Below are 24,537 nucleotides of genomic sequence, written 5' to 3'. Positions count from 1 at the left end.
AAAGTCTTCTCTTCATGCCCTAGCAGAAAATGTTCAGAAACAAAATGAAACAAAGAGATAAAGGAAAAAAAAAAAACTGGCAAAGGGTCAAGTTTTGAGAATTGTTTTCAAGAAGTCATTGTATTCAGATTGGTGGAGCAGGCTACTGTAAACCATAAGTAGGAAATGAGAACCCGTTGTAGGTTGATAAGATGGATGTCTTTTCAACTAAACAGATTGCTATCAGCCTAACAGAGCCAACTCATGTTCCTTTTTGCCCGGTCATTTCCTTTACTAAGTGTCTGTAAGAGCCGCCCATTTGGGTGTTTCTCAGGATTATAGGTTTTTAGGTCATACAGAAACCCTGGGGAACGCCTGAAAAGGCTAAACACAAGCAGTTACATTATGCACAAGCTGGATGACGTGACCCCACTGCTGCTGTGTGGAGAGCGGAGGCTGCTGAACCCGAGCTGGTGTGAGCTTCTCTTGCGGCAAGTCCACGGGTGGCCAGGAGCACGTGTTAAGAGCTCTGCTCAGAAGTAGCCGCTGCAGCTAAAGGTTTTCGGGCGGGCTGAAGGCTGGGCCGCTCTTTCATTCATTTCAGAAACTTGAACAGTGGGCCTTCTACACACGCTGTCTTTGTCATCCTCAGGCAGTTCCTCCATGGATGAGACACAGGGGCCTCTGGCCATGACTGTCCATCTTCTTGCCAACTCTGGGCACGGCTCGCTTCTGCAGAGGACTCTGGACCAGCTCCTGGATTGCATTTGCCCAGAGGTCCGGCTCTTTCAGGTGTCTGAACGGGCCAGTCCTGTGAAATACTGTGAGAAGTCCCATTCCAAGCGGTCCCGGTTTCCAGGGATGTCCGTGTTGCTCTTCCTGCAGGAAAGCCCGGGAGAGGATCGGCTATTTCGCGTCCTGGACTCTCTCCAGCATTCGCCATGGCAGTGCTACCCCACCCAGGACACTCGGGGAAGGCTGTGTCCCTATCTTTTTGCCAATCAGGAGTTCTACAGCCTGGACAGCCAGATGCCCATCTGGGGGGTGAGGCAGGTGCACTGTGGCTCCGAGATCCTGAGGGTGACGCTGTACTGCAGTTTTGATAACTATGAAGATGCCATCAGACTCTACGAGATGATCCTGCAGAGAGAAGCGACCTTGCAAAAGAGCAATTTTTGTTTCTTCGTGCTGTATGCCTCCAAGAGCTTTGCTCTGCAGCTCTCCCTGAAGCAGCTGCCCCCAGGAATGTCAGTAGACCCCAAAGAGTCTTCGGTGCTGCAGTTTAAGGTTCAAGAGATCGGCCAATTAGTGCCTCTGCTACCCAATCCATGCATTCCCATCAGCAGCACCAGGTGGCAGACTCAGGACTATGATGGCAACAAGATTCTGCTTCAGGTATTTCTGTTTTGTCTCAGATCTTGTAGAGGCTTATGGAGCTGTGTAATTTTACATCGGAATGAGCCTAAGCTAGTGGTTCTCAGACTTGGTTGCACATTAGCGTCCCTTAGGGCCTTTCATAAATTCCCACCCCGGCCCAGTTTGATCTGAATCTCTGGGAGCATCCAGGCCTAGGTAACTTTTTTACAGCTTCTTGGATGACTCTAATCTGTAACAGGGTCGAGAATCACTGATCTCATAAAATCTCATCTGACAGATAAGAAAGTTCAGATTCCATGAATTTGCAGCTGACACAAGTACTTTATAGTAGAATCAGACAGGATTCTACTTATAAAGATCAGAATCTTTATAAAGAATCAGCCTCCTTTCTCAGGCTTGCCGTTTAAATGCCCATCAACTATACCCCTATCCTTTGTTTACTCTTTGGGCTCAGGAATGTCACAAGCTCTTCTCATCTGACCTAAGGAAGTTGAAGTCATACTTGTGTTTAGAGATGGTTTTTATAATTTTTAATTTTTTTACTTTTTAGAGATGGGAGTCTTCCTCTGTTGCCCAGACTGGAGTGCGGTGGTGCCATCATAGCTCCCTGAGGTCTTCAACTTCTGGGTTCAAGTGATCCTCCTACCTTAGCCTCCTGATTAGCTGGGACTACAGGCACATGCCGCCATGTCTGGCTATTTTATTTTATTTCTAGAGACGGGGTCTCACTATGTTGGCTGAGCTTGTTTAGGGATGTTAAGTTTGCAGTGCTATTGACTTAGTTTTTATTTTTTATTATTATACTTTAAGTTCTGGGGTACATGTGCACAAAATGCAGGTTTGTTACATGTGCCATGTTGGTTTGCTGCACCCATCAACTCGTATTGATTTAATTTTTAAGCATCTTGCATCACTGTCAAATTTTACCACATACCAAGTTAGATAGAATGCTTTCTTAAAAAAAATCTTGAAATTAAAGCCTTCCTTTGTAAACATCCTCGAAAACCTAACATAGCATGTGTGTATTTAGTCATGATAGCTGCCGTGTATTGCCTTTCATGGTATGTGAGCCTGGACACTTAGTAGCTGTATGACTGTGGGCCTCAGTTTCTTCATTAGCACAATAAAGGCACCAGAGAATTAGCATCTTCCTCTCTCATACTTATTTACAGGAAATGACCTGACACTTATAAAGTACATAATTAAGATAGTGCCAAGAACCCAATTTTAGCTATTATTGTTCATATTATGCCCTATACTAAAGATTCTCTTAAATTGATAATCTTATTTAATACTTATAACAACCTATGAAGTTACTATTTTTCCCATTTTGGAGATAAGAAAACTGAGCTTTCCAGGGGGTCAGTTATTTGCCCAAGATAGGAAGTATCTATCTACCCTCAAAGTTCATGTGGTCAGCCGCTGCAGTCCAGTGTATGTGTGTAAATGTGCAAGCAGGGGGATGAATGTGATGTTCACAGCAAAATATCTTGTGGCTTCTGTCCTTAAGAAATGGTCAGAAGCTCCTTAAGGCCTATTGGATAAAGTAATAAGAGACTACAAGATGAGATGTCTTTCCATTTGGTTGATTTTGTTGTCATCACTTTGACTTTTTAATAAAATATGAATCATATTGATTCTATATTAAACGATTTCTAAATTATTCACCTTCTTGTTCACATAAGGTAGAGAGGCACTGTTTCTGTTAGTTGCCTATTATAAAACCCCATAATTTCCAAGGCATCTAAAATTTCTTTCAGTTTTAGCGACTCTCTAGTACTTAAAATCAACCTCATGGTCAAACAAAAATGTAATGTGTGTGTGCAGCAAGGGACATGATATTAATCATTCCTGTCTTTAAGGCTGACTGACATTTTTGCTATGGAACCACAGTTTAAACAACTTAGTTACTTTGGAAAGTTGAGTCACATTTGGGGAGTGTAGAAGGGTTTTTTGGATAAAGAGAAACTGTATGATACAACTGTATGAAGAGAGCCCTCTTCCTCTCTGGATTGTCCCAGGAGCCTGGCCACTTCTCAGGTGTGAATGGGGCATCAGCCCCTCACTCTTTTGTTTTTGAGACAGAGTCTCACTCTGTTGCTCAGGCTGGAGTGCAATGGTGTGATCTCAGCTCACTGCAACCTCTGCCTCCCGGGTTCAAGCAATTCTTGTGCCTCAGCTTTCCCAAGTGGCTGAGACTACAGGTGCCTGCCAACATGCCCAGCTAATTTTTGTATTTTTAGTAGAGATGGGGTTTCACTATGTTGCCCAGGCTGGTCTCAAACATCTGGCCTCAAGTGACCACCTGCTTCAGCCTCCCAAAGTGCTGGGATTATAGGCATCAGCTACCACACCCAGCTGCCTCTCACTCTTTTTTTTTTTTTTTTTTTTTGAGACGGAGTCTTGCTCTGTCCCCCAGGCTGGAGTGCAGTGGCGTGATCTCGGCTCACTGCAAGCTCCGCCTCCCGGGTTCATGCCATTCTCCTGCCTCAGCCTCCCGAGTAGCTGGGACTATAGGCGCCCGCCAACACGCCCGGCTAATTTTTTGTATTTTTTAGTAGAGACGGGGTTTCACCGTGTTAGCCAGGATGGTCTCGATCTCCTGACCTCGTGATCTGACTGCCTCAGCCTCCCAAAGTGCTGGGATTACAGGCTTGAGCCACCATGCCCGGCCAGCTGCCTCTCACTCTTGATAGCTCCCTTGGACATCACCTTTGTCCTGACCTCCAAACCTCAGGGACTTCTGCTTCCTCACTCCAAAACACGCTTTGATCTCCTCTTGTTAAGTCAATGAGTCTAAGCTTTTGCAAACAGAGTGAGAGATCGCCTTCTGGAAAATTCTGCTTCTGGTGTCATATAATAAAAGTGCCTGAGGAAAGTGGGTAAAGGCTCAGCCATAATCCAAAGACAACACATTGTAGCTCCCAGATAGCTTTTCATTCTTCGAATGGAGTGAATTTTTCAGGATAGAAAATTATTGGGCGTGGTGGCTCAGGCCTGTAATCCCAGCACTTTGGGAGGCTGAGGCAGGTGGATCACTTGAGGCCAGGCGCTTGAGACCAGCCTGGCCAACATGGCAAATCCCCCTGTCTACTGAAAATACAAAAACTAGCTGGGCATGATGGTGTGCACCTGTAGTCCCAGCTACTTGGGAGGCTGAAGCAGGAGAATCGCTTGAACCAGGGAGGTGGAGGTTGCAGTGAGCCGAGATTCTGCCAGTGAACTCCAGCCTAGATGACAGAGCAAGACTCTGTGTACTAGTTTGTTTCACACTGCTGATAAAGACATGCCAGAGACTGGGAAATTTACAAAAGAAAGAGGTTTAATTAGACTCACAGTTCCACATGGCTTGGGAGGCCTCACAATTATGCAGAAGGCAAGGAGGAGCAGTCGCATCTTACATGGATGGTGGCAAACAAAGAGAGAGCTTGTGCAGAAAACTCTTGTTTTTAAAACCATCAGATATTGGGAGACTCATTTACTATGAGTGAATTCATTCACTATTCACTCATGCCTTAAATAGCACCCAAGTCACCTCTTGAATGCTTTGCTGCTTAGAAATTTCTTCTGCCAGATACCCTAAATCATCTCCCTCAAGTTCAAAGTTCCACAAATCTCTAGGGCAGGGGCAAAATGCTGCCAGTCTCTTTGCTAAAACATAGCAAGAGTCACCTTTGTTCCAGTTCCCAATAAGCTCCTCATCCCCATCTAAGACCACCTCAGCCTAGACCTTATTGTTCATATCACTATCAGCATTTTTGTCAAAGTCATTCAACAAATCTCCAGGAAGTTCCAAACTTTCCCACATCTTCCTAGCTTCTTCTGAGCCCTCCAAACTGTTCCAACTTCTGCCTGTTACCCAGTTCCAAAGTCACCTCCACATTTTCAGGTATCTGTTCAGCAATGCCCCACTCTACTGATACCAATTTACTGTATTAGTTTGTTTTCACGCTGCTGATAAAGACATACCCGAGGCTGGGGAATTTACAAAAGAAAGAGGTTTAATGAACTCATAGTTCCACGTGGCTGGGGAGGCCTCAAAATCGTGGTGGAAGGCAAGGAAGAGCAAGTCACATCTTACATGGATAGTGGTAGGCAGCAAAGAGAGGGCTTGTGCAGAGAACTCTCATCTTTAAAACCATCAGATCTCATGAGACTCATTCACTATCACGAGAACAGCACAGGAAAGATCCGCTCCCATAATTCAATCACCTGCCACTGGGTTCCTCCCACGACACATGGGAATTGTGGCAGTTACAATTCAAGATGAAACTGGGGTGAGGACACAGCCAAACCATATCACTCTGTTTCGAAAAGAAGAAAAGAGGAGAGGAGAGAAGAGAAGAGAAGAGCAGAGAAGAAAAGAAAAGAAAAGAAAATCCAGCCTAAACTTCCTTGGGTCCTGGGGAGAGCGGCTGGGTAGTGAGTCTGGCTTCTGTAAGTGAGTAGTCCAGGCCTTACACTGTGTGCTCAGGATCCAGATCCCAGCTCTGTTACTGCTGTCTTGGCCCTATCCTCAGCCGGGCATCTGCCAGGGTCGCCAGCTGGCTGCCAGCAGCTCTGAGGGCTGCATCCTTCATGTGGATTCCAAGTGCCTTGCACCACCATGGCCCAACAAAATGTCTGGATTTCAGTTAGACCAACTGGGATCAGATTCTCTTCTCTAAATCAATTATTACATGCAGGAAAGTGAGATTATATGGATCAGTTTAGCCCCGAGGCAAAGGCTCTGCCTTCTACCCCTAGATGCTGTGTGGTGTTCTGTGGGACTCTTAGGGAAGGTTGTGGGTCTCCAGAGAAGATCAGGGCGGAGGAGACAAATATAAAGTGGCCCCAAATGGTTGATGTTCAGCAAAAGTAAGAAAATGATACCTATTAAACGAAGAACCATAACCACAAACTAACCTCTCTGCAGACCATCCCTCCACATGGCCAGGATGGAGGCATGTGTGCAGAAGACCTGCATGTGAGGGGAGCTAGGCTGAGGGGGGGCGGTGAGAAAGCTTTCCTGAGGAGCAATGCGCAGATCTGCCTGAGCTGGATGGCCCAGGAGGAATTAGCCAGTTGGAGAAGGGAGCAAGAGTGTCTCAAACAGGTGACCGTGGGTGACGATGTTGGTGTGGTGCTGCTTAGCAGGCCATGCTCGGCAAACTTCCTGAGGTTTCATGTGGCTGGAGTGAAGGGAGGGGGAGTCAGGGGAAGAGGATGGGCAGGTGTCCTGAGGCTGGATCAGCGGGAACATGGTCAGCCATGGAATGTAAGTGCTGAGAGTGGGGAGACCTTTTGGGCTCACTCCCGTGAACACAGAACCTAAGGTCAGTGTCTGGCACATGGTAGGCAAAAACATCCTTCTATGAATGAACCCTGGCTAAGTAGCTTGTATTCTATCCTTGATGTAATGAGCAGTCACTGATGAGTCCTATGAATGGAACTGACATGGATTATTTGTGTTATGAGGGTCAAATGAGAGAATGTACATGGTGGTGCTTGGTAAAGTAGAAGCTCCTGGAGACCATGTAACTGCGGTGCAATTGTGATCTGTGCATGTGAGAGGCTGTCAGCTGTCTCTGCCAGCGAGCCCAGTGAGCAATGCGTTTTCCGCATGACCTCTTGCCATTACAGACCATCTGATGCCTCTCAGAGTCTAGAATGGATAGTTTTGATGACAGTGATATGAGCGTATCAAATAGATGCTCAGTAAATGAATGTACGAGTACATGAGAAGGCAAGTCCATGTTTATTCATTCCTCAGAACTTTGTTGAGTTCTTGCTCTGGGCCAGACATTGTTTTTCCTTTGGCAATTTTAATTCTGCTGTCTCAATTCTTAGTGGGTGCAAAATGATAGTGGGTTCAACCTTCCCTTTATTCGTTCAAACAGTCCCTCTGCTTTTCTCCCTGTGCTTTTGCCTCTGGTGGTAGTGACAGTGTCTTTGTGTTCTGGGGGAAGGTAGCATGGGTGAAGATGTCCGCCTCTTTTTTTAAACCTCCTGCAACTTAAACTGTGCCCTCAGTCGAATAAGCTATTTTGTCAAATCAACCACATGCAGTATCTCTAGTCAACTACTGCTGGCTTTCAGCTTTCCACAGCTGAGACCCGTGTCCAAAGTTGTATTTTTTGTACTTTTTATAGATTTTTTTTCAATTTTTTGCATTATGACTCTTCTCCCCTGAGTTACCTGCTGATGCATTCATCTCCTGCTGCCCGCCCCCGGCATGGGCAATCCAAGGGTAGAGGCCATGACTTTGGTGTCGGGCTCTGGCAGACTCTGAATTCTAGGTCACTGAGTTAGCATTGGTGATCTTCTCATACTGTTTGATGTACAGTAGGCAAACTTTATAAATTAAATGATAAACCTTCCTCAAAGCCACTTGAAACGCTCAGCAAGGTCTATATTTCATGGCCCCGTGGGAGATGTGACAGCCATGACCTTGTTAGCCTTCGGGTGGGTGCTCTGTGCGGGATCACACTGCCCTCGTGGTCTAATGAGGAGCTGGACCCTCCTGCAAGTGCCTGCAGTACCAGGCAGCCTGCAGGAAATGCACTGTAGAGCTGCAGCCACCCACCTTGTGTGTAGGGAAGGAGAAGGTGAAATTGACCGAGGATGTCAAGTAACATGGAGGAAGTGTGACTTGGGAGACTGACTGAATGGGCTATAGCGAAGTGTAAGACTGGAGAGTTCAAAGGAGCTTAGAGAATTTTTGGTCCACTGAAAATGGGTGCAGGAGGACACAAAATGGGATTTGAAGAAATCCACTTATTATGGTGTTTAGAGAAGGGGCAGACATGCTCATACCTATAATATATAATTTAGGACCATAATCCTGTTAGCATCAAATAGGACAGGTTGGAAGGGGGCTTGACTGACCACTTCAGAGGGGACTTCAGTTTTCCAGTCAAAGCCGGTGCAGTTTTGAAATAGGGAACTCGTAATGGAAATAGGAGGTTAAATTGCATGGGTAGACTTGACTGAATTTGTCAGTAATTGGACATGGAGGGTGAAGAAGAGGAAGGTGATGATGAGTCTGGACACATTGGGCTTGAAGTGCTTGCAGGTCTTTCAGATGAAGAGATTCCATGGTCAGGTGGTCTCTGAGGGCTGGAACTCAGGAGAGGGCATGGGCTAGGGGCATAGGTGGGGTTGGTGGCTGAAGCCCTGGGAAGGATCAACATTACCAAGGAAGAGAGTGTAGAGAGAGAAGAGGTAAAGACAGTGCCTAGAAAATGTGTGCACTTTTGGAGGAGAGGGAAGAAGAACCAGTGAGAGATGCTGAGAAGAAGCAACCACAAAGCCAGGAGGACGAGGAGATCGTGGTGTCATGGAAGTCAGTGTCGCTTGGTGGCTTTCAGTCCCTAAGATGTGGCTTCTCAGGTGTGCTAGAGCAGGTCCTTCAGGTTCTGTCCTGGTCTCCTCACTGGGCCCCCAGTTGCTTGTGTGTTGCCATTGCCCCTGGAGAGATCAGCACCTGCTGCAGGCCCTGTGTCCTCCACCAGTAACTGCTGCTGCCACCACTCCGGGCTTATAGAACTATCCCCAAATACTGCTGAGACCAAGCTGCAATTTCAACGAGATCTTTCTGAAGAGTTGAGGATAAAGAGGTGGGGAAAAACCCCCCAAAGAATTCTAGGCCAGAAGAATAACTTACAAGCACCTCTAGATGTCGCTATTCTCAGAGCTCCCAGGCAAGCTATGGCCTTGAGGTCCCTCCCAGGTCTCCTCCAAGTCTTCTGTACCCCCTTCTCCTGGAGGTGCTCCAGGCCAAACTCACACAGTGAAGGAGGATGGTTTTCTCCCTTCCTCTCTGAGGTCCACCTTCTAGGTCTTCTTTCCTTGATAAGAGTGACTGCTTCCCAAGTTGACTAAATGGGAAGGGTCACACACATCTCGCCTCCTACCCCCATTGTTTGATGTTCTGTAGGAAAACTTTATAAATTACAAGATAAAACCTCCCTGGAAGCTAGGGAGGTTTTAGAATAGGGTGGTGTCCTATTCTTGCGACCTGGGCAGGACAGATAAGTAACAAAACAAGAGTATAACGTCAGTACAATCTGGGGTGTGCCATCTCGACAACACATGTTGGTTGCCAGCCATCCATTCTGAAGGCTTTTCCCGACTTAATTATATGGATGAGCTGAAACTCATGCCTGTGTAGCCTTCTTGCAGTCCTGGGGCCTCACCTCTGGATCCTCTGCAATCAGCACCTGAGCTAGAATCCACATAACTCTCCAAGACAGCCATGTGGGAGAAAGTCATGTGATTTTGAAAGATTTGGTTTCACACATATGCTCTCAATGGAGACCCATTTCTCAACTGAGACCCATTTCTCTAGACGAATGCACTGTCCTCCAGGACTTTCTGTGATGATGAAAATATTCTATATCTGTGCTATTCAATATGGTGGCCATTCGCCACATGTGGCGACTGAGCATTAGAAATATGGCTGGAGAGACTGATGAACAGAATTATTAATTTTATTATATTTTAACAATTTAAATGGCCTTATGTGGTTGGTGACTACTGTATTGGACTACCCTGGCCTAGGTCATTTTCTAAGGTCTCCTGCATCTTGAAGCTTCTGTAACTATACTGTGTATAGCCTCGTTGGTGACAAAACTTCATCTCTTATCTCACCTGTTTTTTTGGTTGTTTGTTTGTTTGTTTTGAGACAGAGTCTTGGTCTGTTGCCCAGACTGAAGTGCAGTAGTGTGATCTTGGCTCATTGCAACCTCCCTCTCCCAGGCTCAAGCTATCCTCCTGCCTCAGTCTCCGGAGTAGCTGGGACTACAGATGTGCACCATCATGCCCGGCTAATTTTTGTATTTTTTGTAGAGACCGGGTTTTGCCATGTTGCCCAGGCTGGTCTCAAACTCCTGAGCTTCAGTGATCTGCCAGCCTCAGCATCCTAAAGTGCTGGGATTACAGGCATGAGCCACCATGCCTGGCCTGTCTCATCTTTTTTCTTTGCTTTTTTAGAGAGAGGGTCTGATCCTGTCACCCAGGTTGGAGCATTAGCGGCATGATCATAGCTCACTGCAGCTTTAAACTCTTGGGTTCTAGTGATCTTCTCATTTCAGCCTCCTGAGTAGCTGAAACTCTAGGTGTGCATTACCATGCCTGGATAATTTTTTAATGTTTTGTAGAGATGGGAGTCTTGCTATGTTGCCCGGGCTGAACTTGAACTCCTGGCCTCAAGCAATCTTCCTGCCTTGGCCTCAAAGTACTGTGAAAACAGGCATGTGAGCCACTGTGCCAGGCCCAAATCCTCATCTCTTAAGGGTAGAATTCAGTTCAATTTTTACAAACAATCAAAAGATATTTAGCATTAATTGTATTGAGTATGGTACATAGTTGAAGAGATTTTAATATTATATTTTAAGATTACAACATATGTTACCTCCCTATACTGAGACTATACTGACTCTGAAAGTCAGATTGCTAAAAAAAGTTCCAAAAATATTTGACACAATTATCAATATTTTAAATGCCTGTGTATAGCTTTTCATAATCTACCTAAGGACAACAGATAATCTAATAATATGATATTATATATAACATTTAATGAACATTTATATGCCAGCCACTGTGTTGTGTTGTTTCATTATAAATATCTGCACTTTAAAGATAGGAAATCGAGGTTTAGAAAGTTTAAACAACTTGCCTACAGTCACCCAGGAAGCAAGGATAAAGTCAGCTTTCAAACTCAGGTCTCTCTGTCTCCAAAGTTCAAGCTTTTAACACACAATTTTTGTTTTCTTTTAAAAAGAATATTTGTTAATATATAGTGTTTTGATTTCCATTACAATTTTAAAGAATATAGTACACAGAATTGATCGTTTAAAACAAGATAATTCAGCCTGTTTTAGATAATCTACTTCTTTTATTTCTAACACTATAGCGAAACTTGATACTTTTTCCTCTTACCAAGTTTAATGACAGTTTATCTGATGACACTTTCCGTTTCATATCTTAGCAAGATTTTAATAAGAATAACCTACCGGATAAGGTTGCAAACAGAGTTTTTTAAAATTGCAAGATTACCAACAAATGTTTCTTTTTTTTTTTTTTTTGAGACAAAGTCTTGCTCTTGTCACCTGGGCTGGAGTGCAGTGTTGTGATCTCCGCTCATTGCAACCTCCGCCTCCCGGGTTCAAGCTATTCTCCTGCCCCAGCCTCCCCAGTAGCTGGGACTACAGGTGCACGGCACCATGCCCAGCTAATTTTTGTATTTTTAGTAGAGGTGGAATTTCACCATCTTGGCCAGGCTGATCTGGAACTCCTGACCTCGTGATCCACCCACCTCGGCCTCCCAAAGTGCTGGGATGACAGGCGTGAGCCACCGCGTCCGGCCAAGTGTTTCTTTTTCGTGAGAGGCTCTTTTCCAGCTTCTAATTAAAAATAAGTTGTTGGCCAGACGCGGTGGCTCACGCCTGTAATCCCAGCACTTTGGGAGGCCGAGGTGGGTGGATCACGAGGTCAGGATATCGCAACCATCCTGGCTAACACGGTGAAACCCCGTCTCTACCAAAAAAATACAAAAAAATTAGCCGGGCGTGGTGGCGGGCGCCTGTAGTCCCAGCTACTCGGGAGGCTGAGGCAGGAGAATGGTGTGAACCCGGGAGGTGGAGCTTGCAGTGAGCCGAGATCACATCACTGCACTCCAGCCTGGGTGACTGAGCGAGACTCTGTCTTTAAAAAAAAAAAAAAAAAAAAAATTAAGTTTGTTGACACGTATTGGGGGAATCTTTCCTCCAACTGATTTAATTGGTTAACGTCCGAGCGGTGTATGTTCACGCCCGCTGGTGGGCTGGTGGGATTCCTTCCTGTGAGGTTTCTCCTCTCTGTGGGCCTTTCTCTCCCATTTGTTTGCTCACTCGATGAGCTCACGGCATTTTCAGTCTCTCTTCTCTGTTACCAGAGGCCCTCGTCATCTCCTTCAAACTCAAACAAGCAGATTTTCCTTGGCTCGGTGGCTCTGGTGTCTTGCCTTCTTTCTATGTCTGGCTTCTCAGCTGAGCTGTCTGTTTTTGCCGCCTTCCTCTACAAACTGATGGTGCTTCTCCACCTGCCATTCTGCACCCTGAGTCTTCCTCTAGCAGTTGATGAATCTGCTCTCTGGAGGGCCAGCTGTGCTTGAGGACAAGACATCAGCAGCATTGGTACATGTGGGCCACTCCTGCCTCCTTGAAATCCTCTCCTCTGTGGGCTGCCATAACCCAGTTCTTTTAATTAAGGGGTTCATTCTCTCTGACTATTCCTTTTTTGTCTGTCTGTCTGTGTGTGTGTGTGTGTGTGTATGTGTTTTCAAAGACTCAACTGTTTTTTCCTCTCTCTAAATCATGTTTTCTCAACCTTGGCACCGTTGACATATTCTGGATGAGATAATTATTTGTTGTGAGGGGTGTCCTGTGCATTGCAGAATGTTTACTGGCAGCCCTGATCTCTCTCAGTTGGATGTCAGTAACACTGGCCCACTCACCCCCGAGTTGTGACAACCAAAAATATTTCTAGACTTTGCCAAATGGCTCTTGGGAGACAAAAATCACCCCAAATGAGGACCACTGCCATGCACCAAAGATTTCCCCACTGAGGTTACGAAATAAAAATCACCTTGTGGGGTTGGTTATCACTTTGTTCAACTTAATCCTGTACTTGAATTTCCTCTGTCTCTTGAGGTTTTAGCCTCTTTCCTACTCCCTATAAGACCATTTAAACATAATGTCTCATCCCCATCCCAGACTCAATCCAGGCAAAACCAAGTCATCATCTGCAGCCCTCCTCTCCCTGCCCCCGACTTCTCCAGCTCCGTTCATTCTTCTCCCAGTTGCCCAGGTTTTGAAACATCAGTTGTTTTTAAAGCCTCCTTTTTTCTCAGAACCCTCACATTCAATCAGTCCCCAGCTGTTCTAATTTTCCTTGGGAATCATTTCTGCTTCCTGCCTTCCTGCTTTAAGCCCACATTGCTTCAAATGCACATTATTATTACGGCATTATAATGCCTTTGCCCTGGCTCCAGGCATTCTGTTTCATCTTGCACAGCGCTATCAAAATACATTTTTAAATGACTGCCAAATTTATGTTCCTTCTCAGTTCAATAACAAAAGGTGAGAAAATCAAATTAAAATACCCCTGCCTGGCTTTAAAGGCCTTCACATCAGACCCCTACTAGAATTTCTCTTTGCAGGCCAGTTGTGGTGGCTCACGCCTGTAATCCCAGCACTTTGGGAGGCGGAGGCAGGCGGATCACTTGAGGCCAGCAGTTTGAGACCAGCCTGGCCAACATGGTGAAACCCCGTCTCTACTAAAAATATAAAAATTAGCTGGATGTGGTGGCGCCTGCCTGTAATCCCAGCTACACGGGAGGCTGAGGCAGAGAATTGGTTGAGCCTGGGAGGTGGAGGCTGCAGTAAGCTGAGATCATGCCACGGCACTCCATCCTGGGCAACAGAGCAAGACTCCATCTCAAAAAATAATAATAAAAAAAAGAATCTCCCTTTGCTGCTTCACTTCTTCACCATCCCAGCCTTCTTACCCTCCTCTTCCCTCCAGAGCTCTGGGCTCACTCCCACACCTTTGCTTTCCATATTTAATGTATTGTGGTAAAATACGCAAGACAAAAACGATTTTCACCTTTAAAAAAAAAATTAGGAAGCCTTCTTTCTTTTAAAAAAAATTGTGGTAAAATACACATAACAATACATTTACCATCTTAACTATTTTTCGAGGGTATGATTCAGTGGCATTAAGCACATTCACAGTGTTGGGCGACCATCACCACTATCCATTTCCAGAACTTTCTCGTCATCCCAAACAGAAACTGTTCCCGTTAAATCAAACTCACCGTTCTCCCCTGCCCTTGGTAACCTCGATTCTACTTTCTGTCTCTATGAATTTGCCTATTCTTGGTACCTCACATAAATGAAATCATACAATATTTGTCTCTTTGTGTTTGACTTCACTTACCATGATGTTTGCAAGGTTAATCAGTGCTGTAGCATTTATTACAATTTCATTTACTTTTATGGCTGAATACTATTCCATGGTATGTACATCTGTATCCATGCATTGCCTGAGCTACTCCTTATCCAAGGATGCCATTCATTTAATCTTCAATTATCCAATTTTAAGGCTCTGATCAAATTCCACTTCCTCTTTGAAACCTCTCATGAAGCGCAAGGGCACGTTAATTCCCATTTCTAACTAGAACATTTCATACATAAATCTTTGTAACATGTAACTGATTATATATTTTCCCATTCTTGTATTTTACAATGTGGGACTTTATGACTCTCCTCCTCTTTTCAGTATTTTATTACACATGTTTATTTCCAGTAGAGTACTTGGCAGATAGCTGGTTCTGAAATACTTGTTGATTGACTATTTGTTTTCAGGAAATAAGTTTATCTCTTTAAAGAAGGTATATACAGAAACTGGTTTGGCATAAGCAAGCGTGTGTTTCATTTTGTTTTGTCAACAGATATTTAGCTGTGTTCATTTCCATTTTCTTTATTAGCCATTTCAAATAAAAGAACATAATGTCTCTGCAAGTAAGTAATTTATTTTCTTCATGGAGCCTTCATTTCTTGAGGGCTCCATGTTCTCATTTCTGAGTCTCTCAGCTGTTCACTCTCAGGCTCTGTTAACTCCCTCTTAGTTTCCCTCATTCCCCTCCCATTCTCCAGCTCCACTCCAACATACCCCACCCCCAACACACACACACACTCCCACTTCTACACCCTCGCTCAATACTTTATGTTGCTGTGAAAGAGGCATTGCTCAGGAGGGTCCTGCTATTATAGGAGAGCATGTTGCCATTGGTGGTTTTGGCCAATTGATGAAGATAAGTACCTTTCAAAGGATCAGTTAATTGCAAAAGTCTGGTTTCAGCCCTTAAGTGAGCCTGGCACTGTTTAGAGGTTTCTTATTATCTACCTAAATTGTTTCCATGCAGTCATTATTTTCCCCCAGTGTTGAAGAAATCCTCTCTTGCTATCTTCTTGGAATCACTTACAGAGAAACATTATTTTCCCTTCATGATACGAGTCTGCCCCTTAACAGCTTAATCATTTTTCAATGATGTATTTTCACTTGTTTTTCAAGAGTTTAGAGTTACAAATGAGTGACCATCTTCCTGTTAATCACATAATGCTGATGTTCCTTGAACTTGAAGAACCTAGCTCTCAATCTGTAACATTTTACAAATATTTCTTAGAAAGATGATCTCTAAATGGTCAGAATTCCTACAAATGCATTTCAATTTGTTTTTTGGCAAGAGCTTAATTCTCCCTGAAGGGATTCATCTCAATCACTCAGCATTATGTTTCTGCTGGAAATTCTTCATTCCAATGCCAAACATCTGCATTTCTATGTTAATAACGTTACACTCACTTTTGCCCTATGATTTAAGGATCTTAGACTTCTCTTTAAAAAAAGTGGACATTCCCCTCTCTTAAGAAGATTGCACAAATGTCTAGCCATAGTAATAAAAATCATTATGAATTTTCTTAAGACTTTATGTCCACCTAATGTAAAATAATTTGGGGCCTAGTTTATAGATGGTACATTCTCATTCATTTCTATGTGCAAAAATTCATACTTTGTTAAGCATTAAGCTTTATTTATTTATTTATATAACAGATATTTAGTGATTACTTATTGAATGTTAGGCACTGTGCTAGGCACTGGACATACGATAGCAAAGAAGGTGTATATAACCCTGCTATTCCAGATTGCAAACTCTATGGGAAGAGACAGAGGAGTAAATAGCCAAGTACAAAATGGTGTGGTGAGTACTCAGATACGAGAAGTTCAGACTGTGCTGTGAGAGCTAGTAATAATACTACTGATGATGATAGTAAGAAATGCATGCATGGCACAACTATCATTTAATCTTCACAGCAACTCTATGATGTTGGCACTTATTTATCTTCTTTTCCATATAAGGAAACTGAGGGACAGAAATATTAAGTAAGTGGTCTAAAATCCTACTGCTAATAAATGGCAGAGTTGATATTTAGTGACACCTAAATCAGATTAGTGATATTGAGAAGGCTTCGTTCTTGATGCTGTGTAAGCTTGGAGCTAAAAATGAGAGGAAGTTTTAGGGAAAAGGGCTAGAGGAGGCACATCCCACATAGAGGAAATAATATATATGAACCCTGGCATAGGAAAGGGCAAATCATGTTCAATTTCAGCATGTGGAGGCTGAAAGGGAGAAAGTGGTGAATTACCAGCATGGTGTAAGAAGAGGCAGACAGTAAAGGGTGAAGCAGGCCACATCCAAGGGCTTAGATTTTATCTTAAGAAGAGTAGGGCATCATTGAAGCAGGACGAGGGTGTGATCCAATCCTCTGGTAAGGGAGTGGAGAATGGATTTGTGGGAGGTGACAGCATCTGTGGGGACTTCCATTGGATGGCTATTTCTGTAATTCAGACAAGAGGTGATGACGGCCTGCTCCAGGGTGAGTGACAGTGGGAGCAGAGAGAGTGGAATGTCAGCGATCTATAAGAGGAAGTGTCCATGGGGATGGGTGGCTGGTTGTACCCAGGGTATGGAGAAGGGTGACTGATGCTTTTCCTTGGGTCATGTGGGAGCTAATGATGCCATCTTCTAAGATAGGGAAAAGAGAAAGCAGAACAGACTTGGTGTGAGATGGGAGATGAGTTCATGGTGCAGATTATTTGGGGCATGTTGTGTTTGAGGGATTGGTGGCTGGAAGGCAGTCGGATAGATAAGTATGAAGCTTAAGAGGCGATGAAGCTTAAGGGACAGATCTGAGGTGTAGTTACACTTTTGGGAGCCTTCATCATTTAGATGATAACTGAAGGCCTAGATGCCCATGAGATTGCCCTGGGGCAGGTACAGTGAGAAGAAAAGAGGACCCAGGCCAGCTCTGAAGAATGCCAACATTAAATGAACCAACAAGGGAAGAGGCTCCCTCAATGGAAATGGAGAACGGGTGGAGGGAAAGGCAGGAGAAAATCCAGTGGAATTTGTTGGCCAAGAAGCTGAAGAAAAAGACTTCAGGATAGAGTACAGACTGCAAGGTCAAATTCTACCAAGAGCTCAAGAAAAATGAATGACAAGCGGGCTGATTGTAGATGACCTTGGCAAGAACAATTTCAGTGGAGTGGTAGGAGGGAATTACCAGCATGGTGTAAGAAGAGGCAGACAGTAAAGGGTGAGGCAGGCCACATCCAAGGGCTTAGATTTTATCTTGTCAGTGGCATGGGTAGAGAAAATAAGGGGAGATTTGTAGAAAAACGTGACTGTGCACAAATTTTATATAGAGGTTTGACAGTGAAGGGGGAGGAGAGAGAAACTTGCAGGGAAAGAGAAGGTGGACATAATGTGTTTTTCAAGACAGGAGATTTGAACAAGTTTAATTGCTGTTGGAAAGGAATAGGCAGAGAGAGAGAAAGAGAAGGAGAGGGAGAGAGATTAAACATCCAAGATAAGAAAGTGGGAAAAATGAATAATTGATAGGTCAGGGTCACCAAGAAGGCGGGAGGTGATGGGAATCTTGGCCCAGGGACCGGTCACTTTCACCCAGAGACAATGGTGAAGCTGCAGGTAAGTTTCACGGTGGCAGTGAGAGTGTTGCTAACTGGTGACAGCGTCCGCTTCCTTGGTAATCTAGATGGCCAGACCACCTGATGAGAGAGAGTGGGGGCGATGGTGCTGCTGAAGGTTTCAGGACAGTTTTGAAGGTTTGAACAGCTGCTGGGTGAATGGAGAGAGGTGACTAAGGAAGCAGGCGGACTGGCAGGTAGCCTGGGAGAGGCTGGAAACCACGCCATCATGGGGCACCCATTTCACAGACCCATGCATTTCTGTGGCATCCTGAGCACATGTTCAGAAAATGTGGGCAGGTAGATGGATGAAAGGTGAGGAGATTTTGTGGAAGTCTGTGACAGAATGGGAATAGCAAGGGGAGTTGGAGGTATTGGTGAAGAAGTGGTTGAAGTGATAGTCTTTGGACTCAAATTGGCTCTGAAAGGCAGTGTGGATGGGAGGGGCTGAGAGGGAGAAGCTGGGGATTGGGAGTGTTGATGTTGAAGAGCAGATGTGATGGGGAATCGAGTGCCAGAGCCTGTGGCCTCAGAATGCCCGGCTTAAATAGAATCTTTCAAAGATGGGACATTTGCAGGTGGAGAAGGCCCAGTGGAGGGGCTGTGGGACTGGGTGACAGAGGGGAGTGGAGGGGTGAGCTGGGCTGGCCCAAGAGGGCGCTTCCTGGCTGCCCTGAGATGTCTCGGCACTGGTTGGGGCTTCAGGACCAATTTCATTATGATCTGACATTGATTTAGGTGGCAAGGGGGAGATTACTCAGGCTTCTCTCTCTGTTCACAGTTGCTAGAGAATGAAATACAAGCCCCAGAGTCAAAGTTATTGATTTCTTTCTCCAGATTGGATAATCTAATATCACCCCTGAAGCATTTCTGAGTATGGAAATATCCATGCCAGTTTCCATTTCTGGAAGAAGAAGATGTCATTGGGTCAAATAAAAAGGTACATTATGATACAAGGGTACAGTGTCAAATGATTCTCCAAGAGGCAGTGATGGCAGTTGGCCCTTTGAAGGACTGAGGGAGTTTGTTCTCCAGGGGAAGGGAAACCCCAGCTGACATTTCGGAGATAGTATTTTTTCCTCCTGATTTTGAAAGGATAAGCAAATAGTTTTCATTGGAAAGTGAGAATTTGGGGGTGATTTGAGGTTGGGGTGGGGAGAAGGCTTTACTTTTTATTTTACACATTTGTACAATCAAATTATTTTTATGGTGATAAATTACTACTTTTATAATAAGACTTTTTTAAAAAAACAAACAGATGAAAAGGAAAGAAAGGAAACCAAGGGCAGGAGGAAGGAAGGAGAGAAGGAAGAAAGGGAGGGAGGGCGGGGGTGTGGAATTAGAGCAAAGGGAAATGTAGAGAGAGAGAGGAAAATGAAATTAGGCAAAGAATTTATCAGAAATGTGGAGGAGGAGGTCGGCTGCATGTGATAAGAAACAGACTCACAGCGATCACAAGTTAACTGACTACTTGAAGCCTAGCTTTTCTGGGTCCATGGCAGTAGTTCCCCAACTTTGTTGCACATTAGAATTACCTGGGGAGATTTATCAATTCTGATAGCCAGGTGTACTCTGACCTGATGAAATCCGGAAGTCATGGGCTGGGAGCAGGCATCATTGTTTTTTAATGATCCCAGGACGTTCCCTTGTGCAGCAAAGTTTGGGAACAGAAATTTCTCCTATGGGTTTGCATAAGGACAGGTCCTGCGGTGCAGTGAGCATCCCTTCAACAGTGTCACCCCTAGAGAGAGTTTCTGTTGCTGGTGGAAGCTCTCTTCACACTCTGGGGCACCGCACTCAGCTGTGGTTCAGTGCAAGCACATGTGGGATGGGGGTTTCAGGTGTGTGTGTGGGTCTCTAGTGAACTGGCTTGGCCCAGGGGTAGAATTTAGATATTCTAGAATAGCGGTTTTCAAGCTGGTTCTGTAAAGCCCTGGGGAACTAGAGAGGGGGTCCAGTAGACAGAGGCTACCCTGTGTACTTCAACCAGGGCTGCTCTAATTAGATTGCTTCATATTTTGGGCTTCCAGGTAAGAAATTGTTTGGAAAAAAACTTCTTAAGATAGAGAGATGGCTCACTCCTATAATCCCAGCATTTTGGGAGGCCAAGGCGGGGGGATCACCTGAGGTCGGGAGTTTGAGACCAGCCTGACCATTATGGAGAAACCTAGTCTCTACTGAAAATACAGAATTAGCTGGGCGTGGTGGTGCATGTCTGTAATCCTAGCTACTAGGGAGGCCGAGGCAGGAGAATCACTTGAACCTGGGAGGCGGAGTTTGCAGTGAGCTGAGATTGCGGCACTGCACTGCAGACTGGGCAACAAGGGCGAAACTCCGTCTCAAAAAAAAAAAGAGAGAGAGAATCATTGATCTAGAATAGGACTTGGTCAACTGTGGCCCGGGAACTAAAAATAGTTTTCTATTTTTATATGGTTGGAAAAAAATTCATGACACATAAAAAAAATGAGGTTCAAATTTCAGTGTTCATACATAGAGTTTTACTGAACACAACCATTCATTTATACATTGTCTATGGCTGCTCTGCGGCAGAGTTGGGTAGTTGGGATAAAGACCATATGGCCGGCAAACCCTCAGATATTTACTGTCTGGCTCCTCACTGAAAATATTTGCCAACTTCTATTCTAAAACAATCAATGGAAGTCCTTGTTTTTTTGTGTGTTTGTTTTTGCAGCTTGGTAATAGGCACCTCACCATTTCTATCAGAAAATTGAGATGTATTGTGCGTCATCTATACAAACAAATATGCTCTGTGTGTGTGTGTGTGTGTGTGTGTGTGTGTGTATGAGAGAATTTACTCATTTCTAGACCTGTTTTCTCACTGCCCCCATTTCTGCCTTCTTGCCTTGTAAGATAAATATGTATCATTATTTTTTCTCCCTTGAAATAGACTTTATTTTTTACAGCAGTGGTAGGTTCACAGCAGAATTAAGAAGAAAGAACAGAGAGTTCCCATATACCACCTTCCCCCCGAAAAGAGCCTCCATTCCTGTCAGCATCCCTTATCAGAGTGGAACACGTGTTACAACTGATGAACCTGCAATGACACATCACTGTCATCCAAAGCCCACAGGGTACATTAGGGTTCATTCTCGATGTCGTACATTCTGTGGGTGTGGACAAATGTATAAGGATGTGCATCCACCATTACAGTATCATGCAGAGTAGTTTCACTGCCCTAAAGTCCTCCGTGCTCCACTTATTCATCCCTCCCTCCCCCCAACCCCTGGCAACCACTGATCTTTTTACTGTCTTCATAGTTTTGCCTTTTCCAAAGTGTCATATAGTTGGCATCATATAGTCTCTCGCTGTCACCCAGGCTGGAGTGCAGTGGTGCAGTCATAACTCAATTTAACCTCGAACTCCTAGGCTCGAGGGAATCCTCCCTCTTCTGCCTTCTGAATAGCTGGGACTATAAGTATGCACCACACGTCTGGCTAATGCTTTTATTTTTTGTAAAGATGGGGTCTTGCTAGTTGCCCAAACTGGTCTTGAATTCCTGGCCTCAAGTAATCTTCCCACCTCAGCTTCCCAAAGGGCTAGGATTACAGGCATCAGCCCAGATAGGCTTCTTTCAGTTAGTAGTATTTATTTCAAGTTCTTCCGTACCATTCTTCTTGATATTTGATTTAGGGCTGGGCCAGGTAGGGATGGATCCTGGATACCAATTTCCAAGGGCTGTTATCGAAATGGAAAAAATTGCCTTTTTCCAGAAACCTTCTTGGGAAGAGTGTTGTGCATGGAATAGGATGCAAGGCTCCCAAGGGTCGAAATCTTAAAGGGGGGTCAGTGAACTCCATTCTGTGGAGGGAGAGTGCAGTCAACTGCAGGGTGAGGGTTTTGCTGAGTGGGGTCTGTAAGTTTGTAACCAGAGTGGAATTGCTAAGGATTAAAACACCTAAACTTCCATATAAGCCACGCCCCCTTTTTGTTTTCTCACACAATACCAGGCCTCTAATCTAAATAAATGGTGCCCTAAGAATTTAAAGAATATTGCTGCCAAGTTATTAGCCTGCCTGGAGTGGTCACATGTCTTAGAATGGCCCAAGATACATATTTTTATTAGCATGATCTAAAAGAAGGATCACCAGCTTTGGAAGATTGAATTCTTACTTCAATCCTTATCTTAACTTTAACCACATGGTTTGGTGGCTTTTTAAATTTCTTTTTTTGCATGGTTGCTAATAAATACATCATTTACAACCTCCAGTGAGGTCACCGAATGACATCTGTGAATGTCTGCATTGTTTGAACAACTTGCTCTACCACAAGTGTGTTGTTGTCAATTGGCCATTTGATTCCCAAAGTCTTACCCTTGTCAAAAATTTAATTTAGGGAGTCCCAGAGAGAGGTATTTGGAGCTGGGTCTGATTAGATATCTCATAACTATATTGTACTTATCACTTCTATTCAATTCAACCAAATTTACTGAAAGTCTGCTATGGGCATGGCATGGCAGAGGGTGAATGAGGCATAGTCAGCTCTTGGCACTTAGTTAATGGAAATTATGTTTCATATATTCCTCCTTTCCTTTTCCCATAGGTCCAGCTGAATCCAGAACTTGGTGTTAAGAATGGCACCTCGGGAGCTGGCATGCTTCCCCTGGGCTCCAGGCTGACTTCTGTCTCTGCAAAGAGGACCTTAGAACCCAGGAGCCAGAGGAACCAGGGAAAGAGGTCCCAGGGGCATTCTCTGGAGCTTTCTGAGCCCAATGGGAGCCCCACAACAGACAGGTGTGCTGGCACTTCGTGGAAAAGCTGTGGCCGGTCATTCCAGGTCAGCAGCCCAGCTATGGGTGCCCACCTGCACCTGTCTTCTCATCACCTTGAATCCGAGGCCAGAATGAAGGTCCTCAACCGGGAAAACAGCTTTCAGAAGCTTGAGGCCGAGACGAATGTTGACACAGGGTTGACCATCATAAATTCTGAACCCAGGCAGACTTATTTTGGCGGATTTCCAAGGGATTTGCAGACCAGCCAGCCACCATTCTGCTTGCCAGCCTCTTCCTTGGGGGTGGCTACCTCCAAAAACAACAGTGTCCTTAAGGAAAGAGTCTCTCCTTTGCCACTTGCTGGCCAGAGGGACCTTGGTACCAGGAAGACAATTTCAAAATGTCTCTTTCGTCTGCAAGTTCAGGGTGAAGAAAAAGAAGAAGATGAAGAAGAATTCTTTATATAGCATAAAGTAAATGTGGTTTTCTAAAACACAAGATCAGATAAAATGTTCTAGAAATGGAGTACTGACCCAGAATCAGCCTGTTAGTTGTTCATCTGAGAGGGGCTGAATGCTCCCCATGTGCAATGTGTATTGATTTTATTTCAAATGTTCGAAGTCTAAAGGTGCTGGGAATGATTGTTTATTTGCCATCACAGTCATAAGAGAACACAGCCAACACACAGGGAAAAAAACTGAATGTTTTTGTTCCCTGGAGATGCACTCACCCAGCTGTATGTGTTGAATCCAGCACCTATCAGGATAATTGCATTGTATGCAAATGAATCAGTATGTTATACAACACTAATTAGTGTCTTTAATTTGTTGTTAATTTTTACTTAGGTTGCATAGCTCATCCCCCTGGACAATATGGACTGCTATTTATTCTTGAATGCTTTTTAAATTTCATGTGACCTCTTTTGGTAACTAGGCCTTGTTCACATACCCTCCTTGCGATTTTTGCCTTTAAAGTTGTTTGTATCTGGAATGAGTGAAAATGCAAAGTGTTTTGAAAATTATAAGGAGTTAATTTTGTTTTCCTGTTTAATGAGCCAAAATACTAGAAGCCAGAAAATCAGGTTAAACATGGATGCTAGGCTCTAGGGCTTTCCTGCTCATCTGCTTCTCATTTGTTTCTGCACTATGTCAAAGAGGACAGTGGTTCTTGTTACAAACCAAAGAGGAATGTTGAGCACAGTGGGAAAATTGGACTGGTTGATCTGGTCACTGGAGTAGGACTTAGGTTCTTCTGGCCACATTTTGACCCCCAGATTCCTTTACAAAATGCACTCATTCATTCATTTATAGATGTTGATTCAATAAACATTTTTTGAATACCTATATTTGAATAAGACATTGTGTATATGGTACATATACATTCTGGGGCCATGAAACCCAAAAATTGTTTATGGTTTCACCGCTATGATAAATTCATTCTATCAACTTTTAAAAAGATACTGAATTCCAAATATATTCCTCCAAAAGCTTTTTCCACAGTTGAGGCCCACACTGGCCACGTAATGGTATGATAAGCATTTGCAATCTGCAGGTGGAGACTGGGCATATTATGAATTGCAATTATAATTGCAATGGACAAATTCTCGTTGCCCATATGCTGAATTTTTTGGTTATGTCTGTACACACATTTTTTAAAAACCCGAGGCCTGTGTTTCAGTTCATTTATAAGGTTATTCAATTCCGCGAACTTCACTCTCAGAACAGATGTTACATAAGAGTGTAAATGTTGATTTAGCTGGATCTTTTGGAGACTTGGAGACTTACTACACCTAACTGGACACAGAGATGAGTTTAGCCCTAAAGTCAAATCTTGCAAAAGTGAGTCTAGGCTGATTTTGGTTGCTCTTCTCGGCAAAAGGGATA

General features: G+C 44.1%; 1 protein-coding gene across 2 annotated transcripts; it reads left to right on the top strand.

Moving 5' to 3' along the window:
- Positions 1–311: 311 nt before the first annotated feature.
- Positions 312–23,997, top strand: FAM124B (family with sequence similarity 124 member B). 2 transcript variants are annotated; one of them, XM_055290794.2, is made up of 2 exons: positions 312–1,374; positions 22,486–23,997. In XM_055290794.2, the coding sequence occupies exons 1-2, from the start codon at positions 643–645 to the stop codon at positions 23,119–23,121; spliced, it is 1,368 nt and encodes a 455-aa protein (XP_055146769.1). In that variant the 5' UTR covers positions 312–642; the 3' UTR covers positions 23,122–23,997. The 2 variants fall into 2 exon arrangements, with proteins under 2 accessions (XP_055146769.1, XP_055146770.1); XM_055290795.2 differs by lacking the exon at positions 22,486–23,997 and adding an exon at positions 1,907–2,497.
- The last annotated feature ends 540 nt before the right edge of the window (positions 23,998–24,537 follow it).

Source organism: Symphalangus syndactylus, chromosome 8, assembly GCF_028878055.3.
Source record: "Symphalangus syndactylus isolate Jambi chromosome 8, NHGRI_mSymSyn1-v2.1_pri, whole genome shotgun sequence".
NCBI lineage: Eukaryota > Metazoa > Chordata > Mammalia > Primates > Hylobatidae > Symphalangus > Symphalangus syndactylus.
The sequence above is the reverse complement of the archived record's forward strand: the minus strand, read 5'-3'. Positions and strand labels throughout refer to the sequence as shown.

Bases quoted from the DNA above. Each gene is read 5' to 3' on its own strand.
- FAM124B (XM_055290794.2), top strand. From the start codon at position 643: ATGGATGAGACACAGGGGCCTCTGGCCATGACTGTCCATCTTCTTGCC. The intron at 1,375-22,485 runs GTATTTCTGTTT...CTTTTCCCATAG, and splicing joins GCAACAAGATTCTGCTTCAG to GTCCAGCTGAATCCAGAACT.